General features: G+C 37.8%; 1 protein-coding gene across 1 annotated transcript in view; it reads right to left on the reverse strand.

Annotated features, from left to right (window-relative positions):
* Nucleotides 1–2,649: 2,649 nt before the first annotated feature.
* The window catches only part of LOC124120846 (nuclear receptor coactivator 5-like), a 29,613-nt gene continuing 8,296 nt past the window's right edge, over nt 2,650–23,966 (reverse strand). The window contains exons 4-10 of the mRNA XM_046483730.2: nt 22,350–22,440; nt 17,687–17,833; nt 10,497–10,586; nt 9,216–9,344; nt 6,805–7,004; nt 3,830–4,159; nt 2,650–3,388 (exon numbers count right to left, since the gene is read on the reverse strand). Coding sequence (XP_046339686.2) covers nt 2,904–3,388; nt 3,830–4,159; nt 6,805–7,004; nt 9,216–9,344; nt 10,497–10,586; nt 17,687–17,833; nt 22,350–22,440 — 1,472 coding nt within the window. The 3' untranslated portion in view covers nt 2,650–2,903. The remainder of the gene's footprint in view (nt 3,389–3,829; nt 4,160–6,804; nt 7,005–9,215; nt 9,345–10,496; nt 10,587–17,686; nt 17,834–22,349; nt 22,441–23,966) is intronic.

Raw genomic sequence — 23,966 nt, forward strand, 5'->3', positions numbered from 1 at the left:
TAGATGATATTGATGTCTTTTGGTTAGATATTTCTAGTTTGGCTCAGAAGTTACCTACCACCATCGTAAGTCATGCCTCACAAGGCTGTGGTGTACACGCAGGTGAGGTATGTCATGCAGGAGTCGGTGGTGTGCACATGGCGGTGTGGTATGTGAAGCCAAACCAGGCTGTGGTGAATGCATGTGGATGTATGTCATGACTCACGGGACTGAGGAGGATACATGCATACTGTCAAATACTTAACTCATAGTAGTCAAATATCTTGTTCACATATGACGAAGTAATACATGTCTTTTTTTAAGGTGGAAACTGAAAAAGTCCTCAATAAATTATTTTGGTTTACTTTACAATTGATCCTATTTAACCATGAAATTTTGGAGAAATGTTTATTACTATTGTAAATTCTTTGTCATTATCAAAATAGTGTTGTTTTCCCAATGACTACAAGACATTCATATCAGCAGGGAAAACATGTATTCCCCATCAAAGGCAATCAGATACAAAGGGCAAATTGCCATTTTGTTCAAACTGTATCCAGTTTTCATGGAAGTTGGATATTTGGTGGACATCAGCCATCCTATTTTTATAGTTTATTGCACACAACTGGAAATAAATCCATCTAAATTTTGGTGGGTTGATATGGCGGTTTTAATGTCATACTTCTTGGTTTCTTTTGTTTTGTTTCATAAACTTGAAATTCAAAGGAAATATCAAGATTATTATTCGATTGTTTTACTTTGAATCACAAAACGATGCAAAAGAAAAGCTAGGGTATATCCAGATCACCTGGCATAAACGTGTGTCAGAAACACAATTTGTATATTTTGATACTCACATATAACCATTTTCATAGAAATATGTAATTTTCTCTTAATAGCTTTATGTTTTACTGCATGAAAGTTATGCACTCATTTGCAACTGCAGTACTGGTCAGATATTGTGTGCAGAGACCCCCTCAACAGATTAGTTGCAGGAAAATGTGGGAATAGAAACTTTTTTTGAGGCTCCTGGCCACCTGGTTTGGGGCTTTCTGCATGGCATCGAACTTACTGTTTATCATTGCTTGCATAATACTAAATGGGGAGGTTGTAATATATTGAGTCATGGTCAAAGTCATCACATTTTTATAGGTTCATTCATAACATTCGGGTTAGTTTTGAAGTTAATAGTTAGACATTTCATTGATGAAAAGTACACAAGTTGGGGTTCAAACACAGCTTCTAAAATTATTTCCATCAGTTTCAAGGCAGGTTGCTCAATTTAAAGGAAGGCAGCATGTGTTAAACATAATTTGGTGATGACTTTTAGTTATAGTTGTAAGTTGATGTTTATAGAAGGTCTAACAGTTACCAAAGTATTATTTGACATTATTATTTGAGCAATGGACCTGAAGAAGAACAAATTGAAACGATATTGAGAATCAAAGGGCTAAGGCACTGATCACAACAGTGAGTAAGTATAGTTTAAAACCGCTTTTAGGAATAATCGAGCAATATGTGGTCAAGACACCAGGAATGGTCTCCACACATTGAATGGGGATGACAAGCAACGCATGAATGGCATGGCCACTCCATCACCCAACCACAAAAAAACTTGTGCATTTCTAAAATAAAAATTAAATAGAGAAAAATATTTTGCCCTCAGATTTGACTCCAAAATAGTAATCTGTTCACTGGCCATACTGGATGTGGGTGTAATTATTTTTGACAAAAACATTTTAGGTGCATTGATGAAGAGGTTACAGACAAAGGCCTTTTAAAACCTCTAATGATGTTTTGTTGTGATGTTCATTGGTACCCAGATCATAATTACATCAGGTTGTATTTTACCAAATCTGATTTTAGACTCATCTAATCTTGGACAGTTTTTTTAATCATTCCTATTCATTCATGGACTCTTCACAAAGTTCATACAGCTTTGGGGAGATGAAATTCAAGTACTTTTCTGAGATAACATTTATTTCAAAATAAAGATTTTGTAATTAGGGATTACTTACTCTCCTGCAACAATCTCTAAAAGAATGGGGCTTTGGCAGAAGGCAGTAAAGAAATGGCTAGTAGAAATCTATTCTGCTAGTTCTTTCTCAAATCTTATATGACGGTGATCTTTTCTTGAAATGCAACCATTTTCACTTTCAACCACATTAGATGCCACACAAATAGGTGGCTGTATGTTTAGGTCTTTAGTTGTCGGTGAGTGATTTTCCTGTTGGATAGTACTACTACAGGGATTTATCTAGACTGGAGGTCCACAGAACGTGTCAGCATAAAAATTAAGGTTCACATGATACTAACTATTTTTGTTTTAGCTTTGAAAAGCTCATTTGTAGTTTACTGAATTTACAGGATAAAAAAAGACTTCATACTTACTTAACATTACACTGAATTTAGTTTAAGGCCTCAGAAACATGGGCTGTAAAGTGATTCCCGATTTGGCGCAAAATAGGTGCTTGACAAATGCTTGATATATCCCTGTGCTAAATAGACAAGAATCTCAAACCCATCCCAATAAACATAACCATACATCTCTTCAGCATATAATGAAATTCAGACAGATTCCCCCAAATTCCTTATTACAGGTTATAGTTGGGATATGCTAAGTGTAACAAGGTGTGATCAAGAGACAAAAAGGGACAATACGAACAGTGATAAAGCTTATTATTTTATTGAAGTGTAACAGATACAGCATGTACTCTTTCAGACTATTCATGTCATATTATCACATTCCTGCTAAAATACTGAATGTGAAACGTAACAGATTCATTAAAAGACAAAATAAAGATTGAATGTGACAAAATGACAAGACACTAACCATGATTCAATTGACATAAAACACAATGACATGAGTTGATATACAGTGAAGGCTGCACCTTATGAATATTCTTAGAAGCTGTGGTGTGACCTTAGTATCGTGGACGAGCAACTGGCATTCCTCTAACAGGGGGAGCTGTGGCCATGCCCTGTTGGGTGTAACTCGGGCGAGGGATGCCAGGGGTGTTCAGGAGACCAGGTCGGCCAGACAGGTCCCTGGCCATATGAGGGCCTGAAGCTGTCTGGGCGCTTTGGGTACTGGAGGCAGCACTGATGTTCCTCAACAGATTGGGGCCACTCTGGATCAGGTTGTCAAGAGCCTTCTGAACACTTGGGTTGTCAAAGTTGATAAGTGCTGTGTTAACACTGCCAGAGCCTGAGGCTGGGGCTACAGGAGGAGGTTGACCATGGCTGGACATGTGGGTTTGGGGAATTCCAACTGACCCTCCTGCAGTCGGCTGTCCACTACCATTGAGAATGCTGAGGATCTTGGTCTGAAGTTCTTGTTGCTGTTGTTGCTGAAGCAGACCATCTTCTTGAAGAAGTTGTGCGCTTGGTGCAGGTTCACGGTACCCAACTAAAACACCAAGGTCTACTCTTTAGTAAATGTTACTTGCTGACCGACACTTTTGTTTTGTGACATTTTTTGCTTATACAGTGATGACAAAAGGTTGGAAGATAATCCAGCTGGACAGCCATGGATTGAGATAATTCAATGATGCACAAATAACACGGCTGACTATTAAAATCCTTCAGTGATCATCATCAGCCCAGCATTCACCATCTATTCACCAGGTGCTGACAAATCAATGTTCTAACAGCAAGGATGATGAAATAATATATTTTATCTCCTGACTGTTTATAGAACTGTAAAGAGTAACATGGTGTGCTGATGATTAAAATTTTATTGTGACTTACAAAATCAGGTACAAAAAGACATTGTTGTTGAACAAAGAGTAATTCTAAAAAGCTGTAAGTACCCCCATACGTCTATTGGCAAAGGGATGCTCCAACTCACCATCTCCTCCTGCCACTGGTCTTCTCTCCGACTCAATCATCTTGTCCCTCCTATCTCTTAAGTACATGATAATCTTATCCAACTCCTCCAAGGTAAGCTGGCGATTGTCAGCCAGAAGGTTAAGCAAATAAGACACCTCTTTGGAAGGGGGTAAGAATGGGGGTGGCCGTGCCCCAGCGGCAGGTGTTGCTACAGGAGCGGCAACAACAGCAGCAGCAGCAGCAGCAGGGGCCGCCGCACCAGCAGCTTTCTCCTTCAGCGTCTGCACATATTTCTCAAAACTGCGGCCAACAAGGCTCATAGCATCTTCAACGGGCATATTCCTGTGTTCTGTTGTGCATAGAAGGCAAATGAAGGTTAAAAGTTACAGCATAAATGATAACAAACATGCAATTACTTCCAAGATTAATATAGCAATTGTAGTTATTCAAAGAGCTGTCATTAAAATAATATTCCAAAAGAAACCACTCATGTATTTCATCCTCATGACAAGTACCATGGCAGCCATGACACATCTTCATGCTGTCTGGATTCTCTTGACCATAACAGGAGTCTGTTAAAACAGTTTGCAGCATCATCAGCAACCTTTATATGCTGTCAAAATGTGAACATCATTATGTTTCCACGGTTGTTTGGAATTTTAAAAGTTTTTGTTTATCTTTGAGTTCGCGTGAAATCATGTTTTGTTTGAAATCTTGAAAAATCATGTTTTTGTTTGAAATCTTGATTTTCATTAACTTCCACATGCTTAAAATTATTTGTAGCATGTTTTATTTTTAAAGAAAGGATTAGTCATTAGTCTCTGATTGTCATTTTTGGTCATCTTCATTAAATTGGTATTGTTTGTGTTATATGTACGCAAGCGAATTGAAAAAACTATCACAAACACTTTGGATTAATGTGAATGCTTTGCATTGGAAAATTGGGACATTTTTAATGCCCGACTTGGATGTCAGTATCCAAATGAAAGAGCCGCATTATTGTACCATTTTGGTTCATAAATCGCATATGGTCTTTCCGATGAGTTTTATCAAGTTTTAATGCACGACTTGGATGTCGGGGTTCAAAGAGGCATATAAATATACCATTTTGGTTCTTTAATTGCATATGGTTAATCGTATAATTTGTGTTGACTTCATGTTGTCGTTTATTGTTATACAGCGGGGAAAATAGGTTAACTTGAGGCAAAAAGTACGACCCATACCTTTGCCACTATTTTATGCTCAATTTTGTTTGTTATATTTTGCTTTTAAAAGTAGTTAAAGTCTTTTTAAAGAAGTTTTAAGGTGAATTAGTAGTTTCAATTTAACATCAAGAATCCAATTTTTCAGAATACTGGTACATTAAATTATGTCCATAACATTGCATTCTTTTCAGAATGACTGTTGCACTTCTTAAATTTGATTTAACAAAAGTTCATGCGCTTGTGTCAGTTTTGCTTTCATTTGTATATTAATATTTTATTAGTATATTCTGGTAGTATGTAGGTCGAATACAACTGAAAGGTGTGTTGAGATTACATTGATTCACTGAGCATTTACCCACACCATATCTGTTTGAATGTTAAATTTTTGTCAATTATGTTCAAATGTTATATTTCTTTAAATTCAGAGCAGTGGCTTCAAAAGTTCATGACAGTTCATGTTCCATTCAATTAATGAAAAAGTATGGTGAGCTGTCAGCATGATAAATGAGAAGAAATCTGCTACCGCATATGACAAAAACTACAATGTGACAAACATCCCACCACCATTACACACAAACTCTTTCAACAAAATGTTTTCGCTATTCTTATACTTGATGAAGGACACATGTGAATCAGTATACTCATGGCGGTTGTCTTTTTTACTGTAATTATATCTGACCTGCATGTCTTGCCGCACAGTGATGACCCCACAAATGAGTCAGAGTCTTGTTTTATAATGCAGAAAGCAAAATAATTGATAGCCATGTGATCCATTCACAGCCATCAGTGTTCATTCTAGTGTCGTAAAGCAGGGCCCTGTGGAGCCATCGGTAGTCAAAAAGTAGGGCTATTTCTAAAAAGGCCAAGGATACAAAGACAAAAAAACTTTCTTCAAATGAACAGTCAGTCAGTCAAGGCCCTTTGATACCGCTAGGCCTGTTTAGCTTGCTGACTCACAGGATAATGAATGGAAGTCTGCTATTAGACTGGAATTGACAAAAATATGCTTGCTGTAACATTGGTTGTAAATTTCAATATTTTGCTTGAACTAAAAAGTGCTGTAAACAGTCAGGGTGGCCTCTTGCCCAAGTGGCAATTCAATTCCCATAAGTCTATGTGGAAATTCAATTTTGCATTTTTCCCCCTTTTTGTTAAAAAAAAGGTATTAACTTACATTCATTACGTTTGTATTAATGTACTTTTGAAAATTAATTAACAGTAATCTTGACTTAGAAAGGGAAAATGTTTAAAAAAAATCATTGTAAAACTCTTGACACCACTATTAATATGTTGATTGTAACGAGTAGGGAACTTGACCCAAATTTTAAAGACACAACCAAACTGTTTCACATGTTGATTGGCACATCCACTTTACAACCAAGCTCACAACGGCAAGACTATTTTTTAATGTATGTGTCACAGAATGGGATGGAGCTCGCTTCATCACAGGTCGCATGCACAATGCTCCTTTCCAATCTGAAGACTACTGTTTGTTACAGGTACATGTTATGTCTTAGATATGAAATTAATTGTTTTTGACACTTCGCACCAAACTGCCGTACCTGATAATTCACCTGCCATATATTTGAAATAGACACAACAATGCTGCAATGCTGAGCCCTAGAATGAACACTGAGCCAAGCCACACATTGTACCATTTAATCAACATATAAGACAAGTATTGAGTACTGGGGGGCTATTCTGCCCTGAACTCCAACAAGTTACACACTATCACAAATAAAAATCCTAATCACTACCTTCCTAACCGGCACCCAGAGGAAACTCTTACCTTGTGGACTTCCATGCAGAATGTTGAGGGTGAGAGAGCGATGCAGCTCGTTCTGACTGTTGATGACAATGGCAAACAAGCCTCCACGATGAGAGATATCCTCGATCTGTTGAGACAGCGTTCTGTCCTCTGGGATCACGACCAGATCCGTGATTAGGTTCAAAATCTTCACTTGGCGTTCAATGGTCTCACCATACGTTCTGCAAGAAGCCACATAAAGTTGTCAATGTAAGGGAGGTTACTCAAACTGTCTTATTGTAAAGATATTATTTGAAATAAAGGGGGTCTCAGGGTCCTTGAGGTTTGCCCCTATAGTATTTAAATAAAGGGATCCCCAAATCCTAAACATTTCGTATAAGGGCTATAACCGTTTCACTTTTATGCTTAATTTAGAAGCCTTAGTATCAAATGTACCTACAAAAGATTTCTTATTACTAATTCAAATCATTAACTCTTGTATACATATATCAGGGATTCAGCTTGACCTACAAAACTAGGGGTCTAGAGCACCCCCAAACACTAATTTCAAGGGTCCTTACAATAAATATGAGAGCAATGTAAGGTAATGAAATGCCGAAGTGTCCTGTACTGTAAATAATTACAGGAATTTTACATTTCTTGATGATAGTTAGGTACAATGAACATTATTGTGTCCCACGGGAGATGCAATCTCTACATTTTCCTGCGTCTGCTGTACATATTTGTGAGTAATAGACGCACATTTTTGTAAAACCCTGCACAAACAAGTAATAAAACATGACAAATCAGAATTAAGTATGTACTGAAATATATAGCAGTATTTACGTCAAAAGAGATATTTTGAAATCTCTATCAAGAGAAGATGTAAACTAGAGGTGTTTGCATGACATGCAAAAACAGAAGCAGGCATTTCCTCATCATTTCCTTATTTGAATGCCCCAAAACTTTCCCATCAGAAACATGTATGAGGAACCATTTTGACTTGACCACATCAGCAGATGTCACATATCTCCAATGCAGTACAACTTTGAAACAGAGAGTCCCATGCCTCCAGCTACTTTAATGACAATGTTATTTCTGGTTCTGGTTCAATGGCCTTGACCTCCAATCTCAGCCATGAACTGCCTAGATGTATAATGTATGTATGTGTGTGCGTGCGTGCGTGCGTGCGTGCGTGCGTATATATTGACCAATCAGATTCCACCTCTCATAACACTTGCATTTGCTTCAACAAAAAGGGCTGTGCCCAGTCAAGATGATCAGATCGATACACAAGATCTATATTGTAATAATATAGGTCTTACTTTGCAATGTGCATCAAATTAAACAGGCACCTTAATTAGGAACATGAAAGGATTTAGAAAATATCTGTTCACACCGAGTTGGTGGTACACATGCTTTACAAATCATGCAATCGACAGTTAACGAACCAGGTATCGATTTTGTAGTGCGATTTTGACTGGACTTGCATAAACTGGACTTTTATAGTCAATTAACATTAGATACCAGTGACATTGACTTCAACTTCCTCCAATCACATGCAAGAACAGTACTTAATGCAAACTATGGTAGCATTAAAAAATGGGAATCACGCACGCACGCACGCACACACGCACGAATACAGTGTTAGCATTGGGCGTCTCAACGTGCGTGATTCCTGTGCACCCTTTCGATTTGAGTTGATTGGTTCAACTGTGTCATATGGCCCTGTGACACAGAGGTAGCATTATGCAGATGGCTGTTTCAATGAATGCTCGTTCCACCCGTGACGAACAGGTCTGGTTGTTGATGAAATAGAGTGATAGCTAAATAGACAGATTTTTTATTCATACACCGATTGTCTTTAAATGTAATATCCAGTTATGTATGACTGTTTAATAATCTCATACCAACTTTGACTGGAGTAGGTCCAATAGTTTTTCAGATATTGTAGTAAACGTCGGTACCTTAATTACCTTCCAGGCTATACCTGTGACCACTTTTCGGAATGTTCTAGGATTGCAGACCTTTGTACCCTGTGTTGATAAGTGTTGCAAGACAGCACCGTTTTCCAAGCGCTCTTGCCGTCATGGTATAATGGAAATAAACCTACTGTGTTTTGAAATTTGATGTAGTTCCACTGTAGAGTAGATACCTCTTATTTTAATTTGGAACCAAGTGCTTATTTATATCTTCTCAACAGTGGGACTACATCAAATTTCAAAACACAGTAGGTTTATCTCCTAAATATCATTTGTTACCATAGTCCCATCTGAACTTATAGCAATATTTGCCATGGGACAACTGATAACTTCACAAGCTGGAATATTAATTATAGAAAAGTTTCCCTTTGATTGCCCTCAGACAGGGAGGTGAATACTTGTCTGAGAAACGAGTTCATGATATTTTCAAGAACAGGGGTCACAGCATGAAGGAGCATACCACAAACCTACCGGAGTTTGTTGGTCATGATAACAACAACACACTCAGCCGGTGCTGGCGGTGGCTTCCTTTGTGGTGGAGGGTCATAGTAGGGGTCTCGGTATGGATCTCTGTAAGGGTCGGCAGCATATGGGTCACGTCTGAAACAAAATCAATGTGAGCAAAAAGATGATTTGAAAGCAAGACAAGTTGATTCAAAACACCAAATGAAGTGCCTTGCAACCATTTAATATTGTTTTTTTGTGTGAGAATATTGGGAGGTCCCCAGATATGATCATTCAGTGGTCATGCTTTCAGTCACTGGTCTGCCTGGTCAAGACTAAACATTTACAGGATGACATGATAATATTGATATGGCTGAAATATTGCTGACCGGTGCAGAGATGAACAACATCCATTCACTCCCACTTGACAACACAAAAACATACTTACACAAAATATGCTATCAAGAGGCTATCAAAGTTGCAATAAACTACACAGGAATTAACATTAAAGCTAAAAATGTAAGAGAGAGTTGGATTCAATGGCACTGAACAGTATTTCATTTATATCAAAGCAAGCCCAAAGTGACGCAAGTATCATAATAAGGCCTAATCTGGGATTTGAACCCACAATCATAGAATTAAGATACGCCATAAGGATGCGACTCAGTAAAGCAAATTGCAGCAACACAGAAGACAGGGTCATTTGTACACCCTCATGGCTGGTAGTTTGCTTAAGTGTTGTTGAATGCCATACTCAGTAATTTACCAGCCATATGACGGCACTATCATGGCAGCCTGTACATAAGAGTGAGTGAGAGTGAGTGTGAGTGAGTTTGGTTTTACACCGCTTCTAGCAATATTCCAGCAATATTACGGTGGGGGACACCAGAAATGGGCTTCACATATTGTACCCATGTCGGGAATCGAAACTGGGTCTTCGGCATGACGAGCGAAAGCTTTAACCAGAAGGCTACCCGACTGCCCCCTTGTATATAAGAGTCTTGATCACACAAACCAGTGATTGATATCATTAGTAACAATGCCGTCGGGTATGATGACACACAATCAACCAGCAAGTCTGACCACACGATCCATTAAGTCGCCTCAGCATAGGTTGATGGGGAGCAGTTCAAACCCTGAATCCCCATTGGTATATGGACAGTAGAGAATACTTACCTTCTGTCATGAGCAACATAAACAACACTGCGTATAAATATGATACTTACACAACAACAAAGACTAACAACAGAAGGGCAAGTAACACGCAAGCAGGATAAGCTGACTAAGCATGAAGGAATCGTGAGTCACCTGTAAGGGTCATCTCTATATCTGTCATAGTAGGGGTCTGGTGGAGGCGGTCGTCTATAGGGGTCATCATAATAAGGGTCTCGAGCCTCTCTGCAAGCAGAACAAGACAACATTGGCAGGTACTTCAACATGGATCCTGCAGATCGGCAACCATTTAGTATGTTTAGCAACTTTATTAGTATAATTGCTTTTGTCTCTATTTCAGAATATGGTGACACATTTTTAAATCTATTTGCTCAAAATGACATTGTGTAATATTTCTTGACCATATGGTCAATCACAACAAGGATTAAAAGGTGAAAACATCAGGTGATATTCAAACCATGCTAACAGTGAATTCACTTAACTCCTTAAATAATCGCAGTTGGGTAAGGATCAGACGACAATAACACTTCAAATAGTTGTCCTGATTTATGTTTTCAATGTCATATAGTTATCAATGCATGAGTCACTCAGTCATTTTAGCTGGAGTAACATGCAGTTTAAAAAACATGTGTTCCATATGTATGTGTAAGGAAGGGAGCTAAGTCCTGAAGTTGGCGTCTGTCGTTCAGCAACATGGTAAGACCGACAATGAATAAGCATGGAAGACATACAATAGCAAGGCTGCAAGGTTGCACATGCAACAAATGAAACGTAAATAAGAAATATTGAAACAGGAAAAATCATCTCTCAGTGTTGTATTACTAAAACAACAATACTACATGAATTTGTATACTTATGATATTAGCATACTTATCTTGACACAACATATAGCAAATTCCTTCTTCACTCCGATCATATAACACAGAACCTAAAACGTGCCTATCCTACATCTGGGGTACCTGCTGCTCTTGGTTACCAATCAGAATTATCTTTCCTTGATCCCTCACTGCAACATTTTGCAACACTTATCCCACAGTTAGAGGCATTATTGGTAACCAGTGCTGGAAACCATCTGGATTAGGCTATGCTCAGCGAGTACTCGCTTCAATAATCCCATATCATCTGTCCCATCCTTACTCTAACATGATACATGACACCCGGAGGACTGGAGCTTTGAGTTGTAGCGAATAGCAACAACAGCCGAACAACCCATCAGAATACTTAACGCTACACAAGGGAAATATCGGGTTAACACTCCACTGTAGCTTGTAATGACAATCTGAATGCTTGAAAGAAAAAGCATTGATGAGTGTTTGAAGCAGTCTAAAATGCATCGTATATTAACAAGAGCTCGGCTATCTGTCAAGAGTTTTGTTGAGACATCCTTCCCTGCCCAAAGAGAAATTGGGGACATCTGTGATACATGGTGCAGAACAGTCAACTACTGTGCCAATCAAGAGTTGTCAAACCTGGTACTTTCTACATTGAGGTGAGATGTCTGTTTGCCAAAACATTTCTTAATGACACCTCAAACTGAACAGTTGATGGTGGACCCTTGATCACGGATGCCAGGACCATGATTCCGTGTGGATTATGTGCTTAAGGAGGATCTGACCCTGCATGTTTGTATGCCTGCATGATTGTTGCCCTGAGGCAAAACGCCATGATGTTCTTAGTAATAATAACAAGCATGAAGTACTTTCTTTGGCTTGACGGTCATCAAAACCTTGAGTACTTCAAGATTATGTACTGTACTATAGCTTCACCTATCACTGAGGAAGTATATCGTATCATGTTATGATATATAGATTACCCAACTACATAATTATGGATCATATATTGGTTGCCACTGATGACAATTGTCAATTAAGTATTGTAACAGGTTGTACTAACTGTATTAAAAATCATGACACAGTCATCAGCCATCTGAGGTTTTATGGTTTCAGATAAATTTATGGGAGCAGGGTGCAACCTGGTTTTGTCTGGTGCAACTAGGTTTTTATGTCAACATGCATGCAGTGCAAGTTAATCAAGTTCCTTAAAGCTCTGCACGCTAATGTCGACAGAGGTGTCACTTCCCGTGCATCTGATGTCGAACCAATTCGAGAGGCGAATAGCAAAATGACACCCCAAAATAAAACTTGCCATATCTATTTACCAAGAAGGCTTTGCGTAACATTTAAATTACGTATGACATGCATTAATGCTTAGCTTGCTCAATATTAAATCTAAATCGTAACATCATCGATTGGATGGAACTTGTATGATCATGGTAACGGCGGTAAACAAACAACTCCACATACGTCGTGATCCCGTAACACTATTATAACCATTCAGTTACATCTGACTTAAGTTTCTATAATTAGTAACATGGATGTATATATCTTTGTAAAAAAACTCATTTTTATCGAGTTTGCAAATGATTTCGTTTGATAAACTTTCTGACATTGACCTGTTGTTGACAAACCGATCAACGCAGGCTAGGCCTAACTCACGATTTGTTTAGTTGAACAAAGTCAACAAATGCTGCGAAAAATTAATAATATTTTATGATACGCAAAATCTGAACTTATATACATTATAGGTAAACAATTCATTAGAAAAATAATGCATATTACGAAAAACAATCAAGATCCTTGCAATTTTATCTATCGTTCTGAAACCGGAAGCACGTACCGGATCTCACACACCGAGGCAAAATATGCAAAAGTTTATCAAAAATTAAAATTTAAAAACCTGTAAACAGCTGTAAATAACTATACAATTACAAATCTATAATCAATACGCAATCATGGCGGTCTTCATATTTTGGGAATAAATTTAGAAATGCTTCGTGAAATTGTTCTAAAATCATGCTAGAATCTATGAATGTATTATGAAAGGAAAACTGTCCCAAATCTAATTTGGAACAAGCACCGAAAAAATGTATATTGCATTTTATTGCAATTGAAACAGGTTTTGTCAAGCCCATTTTCGTGCACCTGTTGTAGAGGGTGATCTTGCTGATCGACGATATCCATAGACATATTGCGTGGGATACACTTATTATAGTGAAACTTATCAGTGTGCACATCACAGAAATATGAATCATGTCCTTTTTTATTCACCATAACATTGAATGGTGATTCTTAAATATCAACAAAAGTTCAAATAAAAGATACCGAGAAACTTGCATGTGGCATGTTGATTTATTTGTCTACCGTTTCCGGGTCACGGGAGCAAGCAAGGTCAAACGGATTAAATAATAGTCACATTTTTATTTCATACTAGTTGTGATTACTGATACTATGTATTGACTTACGTTGTATGTGATAGGCGAAATATTTCAAAATTTACTGTAATTGTTTAGGTACTAAAAATTATCAGGAGACTACCCCTGTCTGTGACATCACATCCAGTGAGCTTTGCACTTACTGAAATAGTGCTGTCAGAATTCACGCACTTTTTTCTTTTTTCTCTCTCGTCACAGTAGTTGGAAAATAATGAATAAAACATCCTTCGATTTAGAAGATCGTCAACTTTCGCCTAGGCATATTTATAAAGGCAATGTAATATTTGTTGATATTGAAATAGCAAAAAGTTATTCATAGGTCGGGTGAAGCGCACCATGTTTTTATTATTGTATATCGTAAATATTCAACCAAAACGTTTGAAATTGGGATTAGTGAATATTTATAAGTCATTAATTGTTTCCTGCAAATTTTATAACATGACGCGTCAGATTAACCCGAATGTTCGTATTTCTGCAGCCGACATGATGACCTCGAAAATTAAGTTATTTTTCTGTTTAACATTTAGATAATAAATTTACTGAAATGGTTTATAATTTACCATCTCGCTGTTATTTAATGATAAAAAACAACAACTAATTTTTACTCTATTAAAATTAATATATCGGAGATATGATTATTGAAATCAATTTGCACAAATGTTACGATATAAAAAGGTTCCTAGCATGAAATGCAAACCACCTTCAACAAGTATTTGTCACAGAGTGACGAAATATCCCCCGCCATATACACCATAGTACCAAATATGAAGACAATCCAGCGTTTAGTTCTTGAGATATTGTGGCAACACCGTTTTCCAACTCCAAAAACAGATTTGCCTGCTGTGACCTTGAAAATGGGGTCAAGGTTACCAAATCTGACAGGTGTATGCGGTGTCTGTATATACACTATAGTTCCAAATATGAAGACAATCCAGATATTAGTTCTTGAGATATCGCGGCAACACCGTTTTCTAACTCCAAAAGCAGATTTGCCTGCTGTGACCTTGAAAATGGGGTCAAGGTCACCAAAACCGACTGGTGTCTGCGGTGTCTGTATATACACCATAGTTCCAAATATGAAGACAATCGAGAGGTTTAGTTCTTGAGATATCGCAGCAACACCGTTTTCCAACTCTAAAAGCAGATTTGCCTGCTGTGACCTTGAAAATGGGATCAAGGTCACCAAAACCGACTGGTGTCTGCGGAGTCTGTATATACACTATAGTTCCAAATATGAAGACAATCCAGTGTTTAGTTCTTGAGATATCGCGGCAACACCGTTTTCTAACTCCAAAAGCAGATTTGCCTGCTGTGACCTTGAAAATGGGGTCAAGGTCACCAAAACCGACTGGTGTCTGTGGTGTCTGTATATACACCATAGTTCCAAATATGAAGACAATCCAGTGTTTAGTTCATGAGATATCGCGGCAACACCGTTTTCCAACTCTAAAAGCAGATTTGTCTGCTGTGACCTTGAAAATGGGATCAAGGTCACCAAAACCGACTGGTGTCTGCGGAGTCTGTATATACACCATAGTTCCAAATATGAAGACAATCCAGTGTTCAGTTCTTGAGATATCGCGGCAACACCGTTTTCCAACTCTAAAAGCAGATTTGTCTGCTGTGACCTTGAAAATGGGATCAAGGTCACCAAAACCGACTGGTGTCTGCGGAGTCTGTATATACACCATAGTTCCAAATATGAAGACAATCCAGTGTTTAGTTCTTGAGATATCGCGGCAACAAACAGGTGGGACGGACATACGGACGGTCGTGAATACTATATCCCCCGCTTCGCGCTTTTGCGCGGCGGGGGATAATAACGCAATTCAGTTAAGTTCAAGAAAATTTACAAATTTTGTGTTCGATTTGGTCTTAACCTTGGTATGATGGAAAACATCGGGATATCTTTATGTAGTACAGTGTAGTTTTCTATCAGGAATATATGTGCAAAATATTTCTTCAATTGGCCATTGTTTAATGAGGCACCGACTGTTTGAAATCACCCACCCTCTTTAGAGCGCCTTATGCTAAAATTAATCCAGCAGGCAGGGGTAAGTAGTGTGAAAATAATTCAGCAGGCTAGAGGTTAAATAACCGATGACCATGATGAATATATTGTCAATGTATTTGTAAAGCAAAGAACTTTCACAGTGTGGTAAATATTGTATGCACTCCAGGACATAAACAGCATGATGACATCCGTATTTGTAAGGCTGAAACAAGTAGTTGAATAAATGTTGCTACTGACTTGTGACTACAGGAATACATAGTCAACTGTCTTTACATTGTACTGAAATAAGTAAGGAAAAAAACCATCACTGAATTGTAATACAGTCATGCCCCGCTTATACGGACTTCAGATATCCAGAAACCTCGGTTCCCGGACGATTTTCATTCAAAACGAAATAATTACTATATAAATTTACCCGTATATCCGGAAATTCAGTTTCCGGAACCGGACAGTCATTTTCATACACAAAAAACTGAAATGCACACAAAATTGTCTCACTTATCCGGACAATACACTTCCGCTGGTGGTAATCCTTTGATTCGTGAGAAGTCAATTAACCCAGTGACACTGAGTTACGTTTGAGACGAGCTTGTTTATTTTACATGTAATCCCCTTCGATAAATATGGCGTCTGTGGAGGTCAGAGGTCAAAGTTGTGTAAGTATGGCCTGTCAACCAGCGAAACGTAAGCGACACGCAGTTACAGCACGCGAAAAAAGTTAAATTTGTCTGTTTAAAGAAAAACACCCGTCAGCAAGTTTAGAAACCATCAGTAAGCATTATGGCACTGAATTTGGACATACCATAGGAAAATCGACAATTGGTGACAGTTCAAACTTCCATGACAGACTTTTTGAAACGTGTATGAATAAAGATTGAGTGGATGTATCTGTTTGCTCTGTCATCTGTCATGAGTTGCATAATTGAAGGGAAGTAACTCTTCCAGTAAGAAGCTGGTTTCAGTTATACGGAAATTCCTTTATACGGACGAATTGTGAAATGACGCAAGTGTCCGTATAAACGAGGCACGACTGTAAACTTAAAACATGTTGATCTCAATTGCAAAGTACAAAATTTAAAGTCTGAAAAGATTGACAGCTGTTACTCTGTTTAAGCATACACTATATCTCACAACCAGTTTTCCTAAGACCAATGTGTGAAGAAGCCCATTTCTGGTGTCTTTCCACTGCAATATTGCTGAAATATTGCTAAAAATGGCGAAAACCATATTCACTCACTAATTACTTGGAGAAAAATAAAGTATGAACGAGTGAGGCCAGTGTCTTTTTTTGCAGGGATTAATCTGGACCAGCTCAGAGACTGATATTTGGCACCAAGTCTGCAGAAAATGTCAGTCGCGATGTCAGTACAAATTCCCAAATTGGAAATACTTTTTTCTCAATTCATGTTATTACAGTTATCCTTAATGTTATAGTCTTGTCAAGGGGACTTTTTTTCACTAAATTCTAATAGCAAGAACAATATGGAGGTAGAAGCATTATTGTAATGAATGAAAAGTTAAACATGTAGAATTCTGAATTTTAAAAATCACAAACTTTAAAGATATGACAATTTATCTTCAGTCCACATGGAGACGTTGCAATCAACACCATACAACTTCTTAGTAATGCCTATCAAACAACTTATACCAATTTTGTAAAAAACAATGATTTTTTCTCTCCCCAAAAGTGCCTGTCAAGGACACCTTGTTTGGAATCCCAGATAAATCACTATTCTTTACCAAAGCAAATAACGCTGAAGTATTTGTGTTTGTTAGGTGTGATCTAGTTCACTGAACTTAACTCTGAAAAACAGCAAAATAACACAAACCAATTAATTACAATGGGCCATCGGTTGGGACACAGCAACTCAGTGTTCAAATTTGGATGACATACATAATCTATGCCTTACTGAATCCTATTTACATTTTTCTATTTGTTCCAAAGGACTGACCGTACATGTTCCCAAGCCACAGCAACGGAAATTCTATGGTAGGTAAACTGCAGCATTTGCTGATCACACATGAATTGTGGATCCATACCTTGGTGGTGGTGGTGGCCTTGCTGGGTCTCTGGGTTCTCTGTACGGGTCTCTATATCGGTCATCATAGGGGTCTCTAACTGGTGATCGATCTCGAGCAACAGGGGGACCTCTCACCAGTGGCTCTCGTTCACGTTCTCTTGGATAACTGTAAACATAATTGCAGCTGTTTTATTTCATCGCTTGTAAGGAGATATGACAATTAACATCAGACAGACTGAAAGGGAAACCAACAACACACAGTTAAAATATGTTCCAATTGTTTCAGATATGAGGAAGACTTTTCTGCTACCTTCCATTCATGTATTTGCAACTTACAAGTTACACATGCAATTATCTTACACGATTTGAAATAAAGCAATGTTTGATCTATGACTGGTTTGGTACCCTTGAGGTTTGTTGCTGTGGTATTGGTATTTTGGGACCCCATAAATCTTAACTTTTATACATTAGTAACCCCTTTACTTTCATGCTTAATTTTGACCACTGTTAAGTGTATGGCTACAGAGATCAATGTAGAAATAGGAAAGCAACCTCACCACTTCCCCCCCCCCCCCCCCCCCCCCCCCCCGAGTCCCTAAAACTTATCTTGCAACAAAACCCTTTCTAAAAGAAACACCTAAATATACATAAACTATCTTGAATTACCAATAAATCAAGAAAACCTAAATGCATTTCCGGTCTAACGACATTATTTGTGTGATTGAGCAAAACAATTCCATGGGGATCTGGAATTTTGTATTTCTCTGTCGGGTACAGACCAATATGAACAAGTCAAAGTCAAACTCATTGCCATGGAAACGGAAAAAACAATTCTAAACACTCCAAAGTAGCAAAAGGCACCATTTGACAACCTTGTCTTTGTATGTGCAAAGTGTCATGAAAGAATACCTATTAGCTTTAGAGATATCGTCCTGACAAACACACCACTATGAACAGAGCCAAATTTGTCGCCATGGAAACAGGATTTAATTTTTCTTTTTTAATTTCTCAATAGCAAAAGGCACCATTTCAGCCCCTGATTATAACATGTAACAAAATTGGATGAAGAATGTTAAATAGTTTTCTAGAAACGAAACCTACCTCTGTTTCATTTACTTCTAACCTTTTTTCCATGGAAACGGAACTTTAATTTTGAAAATTTCCTAAATAGCACTAGGCACCACTTCAGCCCTTGATTAATACATGTATCAGGTTTGGTTGAAAAGTCTTCACTGTTTTCAAGTTGTGCTCTGGAAACGAAATCCACCACCCCCTTTTGAGTCTCAGTCCAAACTGTTTCCATGGAAATTGAGAAAAATAAAAATGCCAAAAATAGGTAAATAACAGAAGGCACCACCATTATATGCTGGGGGGAATACAAATAAATTAAGTCTGTCATGAATTCTTCAGTGTCTATGGCACACAACTCTATCACTGTGTTAAATCTCACTTACACATCTTTGGTACATATTTTTGTGTGCTTTAATACTTTGATTTACAAGTATATGTCAATTTGTACCAATTCAAGGCTTTTCAAGCTAATTGGTGTTATTCAAGGCTTTTCAAGGTTGACGCTAAAAACTCAAGGCTTTTCAAGAGGGATCTTAAAATTCAAGGCTTTTTTAACCCTGTAAACAAACCATGCACTATATAAGCAATGCAGATGATGCAGTAGAATCTTAAAACCAGAAAGTTGTCTGCCAAGAGCTACCTTAAAGTTAAGTAAGTCAGGCTTAAAAAAATAAAAGAATTGGTTCTCAGTCAATGACACTTGAAAATATAGTGCAGGCGGGCAGTGTTTTTTTTGTGTTTTTGTGTTTTTGTTGTTGTTGTTCTTACTAGTATGCAACCAAAAAAACAGTAGTGTACCTTCAACCTGGAAAAGGGCCTCCCTACATAAATGTTTTCCTTGATGAAGAAAATACTGAAATACAATATTTGACTACCGTTGGACTACCAGTGTGTGCATAATACAAAATGGCAGCACATCGATAATCATCACTATTGTAATAAAACAGACTTTACCCTGCACCTTGATTAATAACATGAGACGAATGCTTTTCACATGCTTTTCAAATCCTGCAGTCGAACGAAATCTGCAGGTTGAAATCCATGTTGTTTACGAACAGGATGTCTAGTTCGTTGCGCAATTTTGATTGGATTATGCACAGACTCTTTAGTCCAGGCAAAATGTGATTCCAGAATTCCAGCCTAGTTATGTAAGGGTGGAAACTGGATTTTAATAGTCTGTTAACGCCCTTGCCTCGGGAAGATGGGTGACGAAAGGCTGTTCAATTTTACAAGTCATGACATGGTCTTTCTCTCACAGGCCTTGATTTAACTCCTTTTATTCCACATCACACTGTATTGTTTCACCTTAAGGTATCCCAATGTTTTCCTATTGTTCTTATTGTTCTGATATTTCTTGCATTTAGATTGTTCCAGAAGTTGGATAAAACACTCCTCCTCAGTTTTGGTTGTAAAACCTTCAGATGGGGCTTTTCCCTTGCTCGCGGTTTTACATTTTCAACCAAAACTGAGGAGGAGTGTTTTATCCTTAGCTGAGAAACATGTCCAATGCAATACATCTTTAAAACAACTTCTTTGAGTGGCATTTAGAAGTTGGAATGGTAACTAAGACAAAATTGTTATGGATGAGCAACTTCTTTATTACAATTGGGCGACGTTTCGGTGTAGATTCTAACACTGTTAACAAGCAAATGATAACGGTGTTAGAATCTACACCCAAACGTCGCCCAATTGTAATAAAGAAGTTGCTCATCCATAACAATTTTGTCTTAGTTATCTTTAAAACAGAAAGTCACATGTCCCAAGCTACCTCAATAAGAAAGTGATATGCATTTCGTGTCTAAATGAACATGAGCCTGAATTTGCTTGCTCTTACAAACACGTCATACCAACACTGAGGTAACTGTTCCAATGACCCTGCCTGACCTTCACAGAAGGATCTATCGAAGGCCCACATTGAGGATGATATGTACCAAACATAATAACCAATAATGCTGTGTCTATCTGTCCTTATTATGAGGGCAAACTGTATATAGAGACCAAATAATTATTTGGGAAATCAAAGCTTACAGAAAGCTTGTCACATCATAGTTGTCTTAAATTCCTGTCTTGTGATATATACATCTTGCATCAATGAAACATATATTACGTTGAAATAACTGAAATAATGTAATTTGCTGTTGCAACACTTGGCTACCAACTTCTGCAATACTGGTTGGTGAGGGCTGCTCACGTTCAGACTCTGTTCACAGATCATGCCAATCTCATTAAAATCAGGTCCTAGTTTCTGCTTCCGCTAATCAAAGTGAGAGAGTCAGTCAGTCAGTTGGGTTAAACGCCGCTTTTAACATTATTCCAGTTATATCACAGCATGTCAGCCCTAAGTGATGCAGGTCTCAGACGTTTACCACTTCGGCGAAAACCACGAACACGGGTATCGTGCTGACAAACCTAGAAAAATAATCAGGGTCAAGAGGGATTTGGACCCACAATCATCGGTTTCTGGACGCTAAACAAAGATCTGAGGATATCCCATAATAGGTCACGTAAGAACGACTTTTTCGCGAAATATGACCAACCAATGAAATGACTAACTAAAAAATATTTTGACAAAGTTCTCAATTCCAAGTTTGAAAATTGAACAAAAAATGCATTCTGGGTTATCTGATAGATAGCCGAGACTGTATGGCACTACTTCTCACAGTCTTCTGTTTTAAATGTCTCTGAAGCGAGAGAAAGATGATGATTTTGACGGAAATTTTCAAACAGCCCCAACTGTCGTCTGGAATACTGTGCTAACCTTTTCGAGGTGGCATGATTAGAAAACATGTTCCGACTGCCAATTTTTCCCCATCTGGTAAGCAATGCTCTAATTGGCTGAATGAAAGGGCTTTCTGTGACCTGTAATGGGATGTCCTGAGATCTTTAATAATCAATCTCATTAAAATCAGGTCTTGGTTCTCGCTATCGCTAAACAAAGATCTGAGGACATCCCATTACGGTCACGTCAGAACGACCTTTCATCCGACCAATCAAAGCGTCGCTTACCAGATCATGAAAGTGACAGTCGGAATGTGTTTTCTTATCATGCAACCTCGAAAACGTTAACACGGGGTATTCCGAACGACAGTTAAGGCCGTACGACTGATTCCATCAAAATTATCGTCTTATCTCTCGTTTCCGTGGGATAAACATTTGAACAGAGGAGGCGTTGCACAGTGTGTGGGAAGCACTGCCATACAATCTCAACCATATATTAGACATTCCGGAATGCTCGTTTGTTCAGTTTTCAAATTTTAATCAAGAACTGTGTCAACATATTTTTCAAGCGTAGTCTGAAATGGAAGTCGCCAGGTTGAAACGTGTGTCGTAAAGCTTGAGAAAGCTGCTTTCTAATTGGTTGATGTCAACTTCTTGTTGGTCATTTTAGTGTTCGGTCAAAATTCGCGAAAAGTCGTTCTGACGTGACCCGTAATGGGATGTCCTCAGATCTTTGGTTTAGCGGCAGCGAGAACTTAGATCTGATTTTAATGAGATTGTTTAATAATCAAATTGCATGCAAGTTATTATGACACGTTTCAGCACAGTTTGTTCCCTGTTTACATAGTACCACATTGTTAACAGAACCCTGCAGTACATGACCTAACACTCACCTTGCTGGATGATCTGCAAATGGGGGTGGAGAACGCCTGCGCTCCCGAACCATGACACGTTCTCTCCGGCCCTCTGCTGCCATCTTCACGTCTGAAACATTGCAATTAGTCATTAATTTCTTAATTTCTCTCAAACAAAATGATAAGGGAAAATAACTTAACTGCAAGGTTTCAGTTATCAAAGCCTGTCAACTTTCGCTCCCAACCTGATAAGTTTAACAGTGACACATTTTTCTTTCAATGTGTAAAAAGGAACCAAACAATTATGTTTTCCCCTTATCATACTAAAAACATGTATAAATATGCAATATTCAAACTGCTTGGATGTAATGGTAAGGATTAAACAAAGACGTGAACATACAAGAGGGTATTGAGAAATTCCAGCAGTTCGTATTTTTTCGAAAGTAGTTAGCGGTAGGTATAGTATTCAAACAAGAGCGATACCAAAGAATAAACGTGTAGCTTGACAAAGCATAATAAATGTCTACTGTAGAACAGTCTTTCATATATTTGGCAAAATTCTCATTAAAAATAGGGTTGACTGATTACAAAGAGTTTGTCTTCTATGTGGAAACAAAAAAAGTTGAATTTCCTATGGCACTGTTTTTTTCAAGATTTCTGGTTTCTGCGTAGTCTGCTTAAACACCTGTGTGTACTATGATGATGTAAATTTGTTGTGACCATTTCTCATCTCAGACATTTTACATTCACAATTCATTCCAATATTATTGATAATATCGGCTGTGTAATACCCACTTAGAATTACTATGTTGTGGGCAAATGAGAATCAATAAAATACTGGTATAAACACTGTCCACAAATCTGCGAAGTGGGAAATCTGTGGACACATATCAGTACCTTTTTTATCTAGTTATGCAATAAAATCTGTATGTAACAAGTAATATTAAGGCCATAATTTCTCAACAAATATAGGCTAGTTATTTCAGTTGTAGTTTTCCATATCAATTGTTTTAATGATTCCATATTTTACAAATAAGATGAATGAAATTAATTTTTCTATATTCATCTTCCCGAGGCAAGGAAGTTAACTACCCTTAAAAGTCCAGTTTCGACCCTTGCCGAACTAGGCTGGAATGGGCTCAATCGTAGCGTCACCAGTGCCTATTACGAATAATATCCCTTCTATGTCCCTCATACTGACCAATCAGAATCTGCATATCATATTACTTGCATTTGCTTAAAACAAATTAATGACGCCCAGTCAAGACGATTAGAGTCATAATAATGATCTATATTGTAATAAAACTGGTCTTACCTAATGAAGTGCATGAAATTACATGAGGACCTTGATTAAATTTTTTTAAATATGTGATTCGGAAATAATGCAATCAACCGAAATCGGCATGGCAGTTTATTTATCAGATGTCGATTTCCTTACAGGACTCTTTGGTCCAGACAAAATTTAACTCCATAATTCCAGCACTGGACTGTTAAAATCAGTTAACTCCCTTGACTCGGGAAGATGTTCCATAAAATGCTTTATTTTTGTGTGTACTTTATCATAATTTGTAGTACATTACTGCATCTCAAAACAAGCTTTTTGGAACAAATAACCTTGATATTTGACTATTTTGAATATTAATCTATGGCATGCGT

This window comes from Haliotis rufescens, unplaced genomic scaffold (assembly GCF_023055435.1).
Source record: "Haliotis rufescens isolate VD_foot unplaced genomic scaffold, xgHalRufe1.0.p SCAF_19, whole genome shotgun sequence".
In the NCBI taxonomy this organism is placed as follows: Eukaryota; Metazoa; Mollusca; class Gastropoda; order Lepetellida; family Haliotidae; genus Haliotis; species Haliotis rufescens.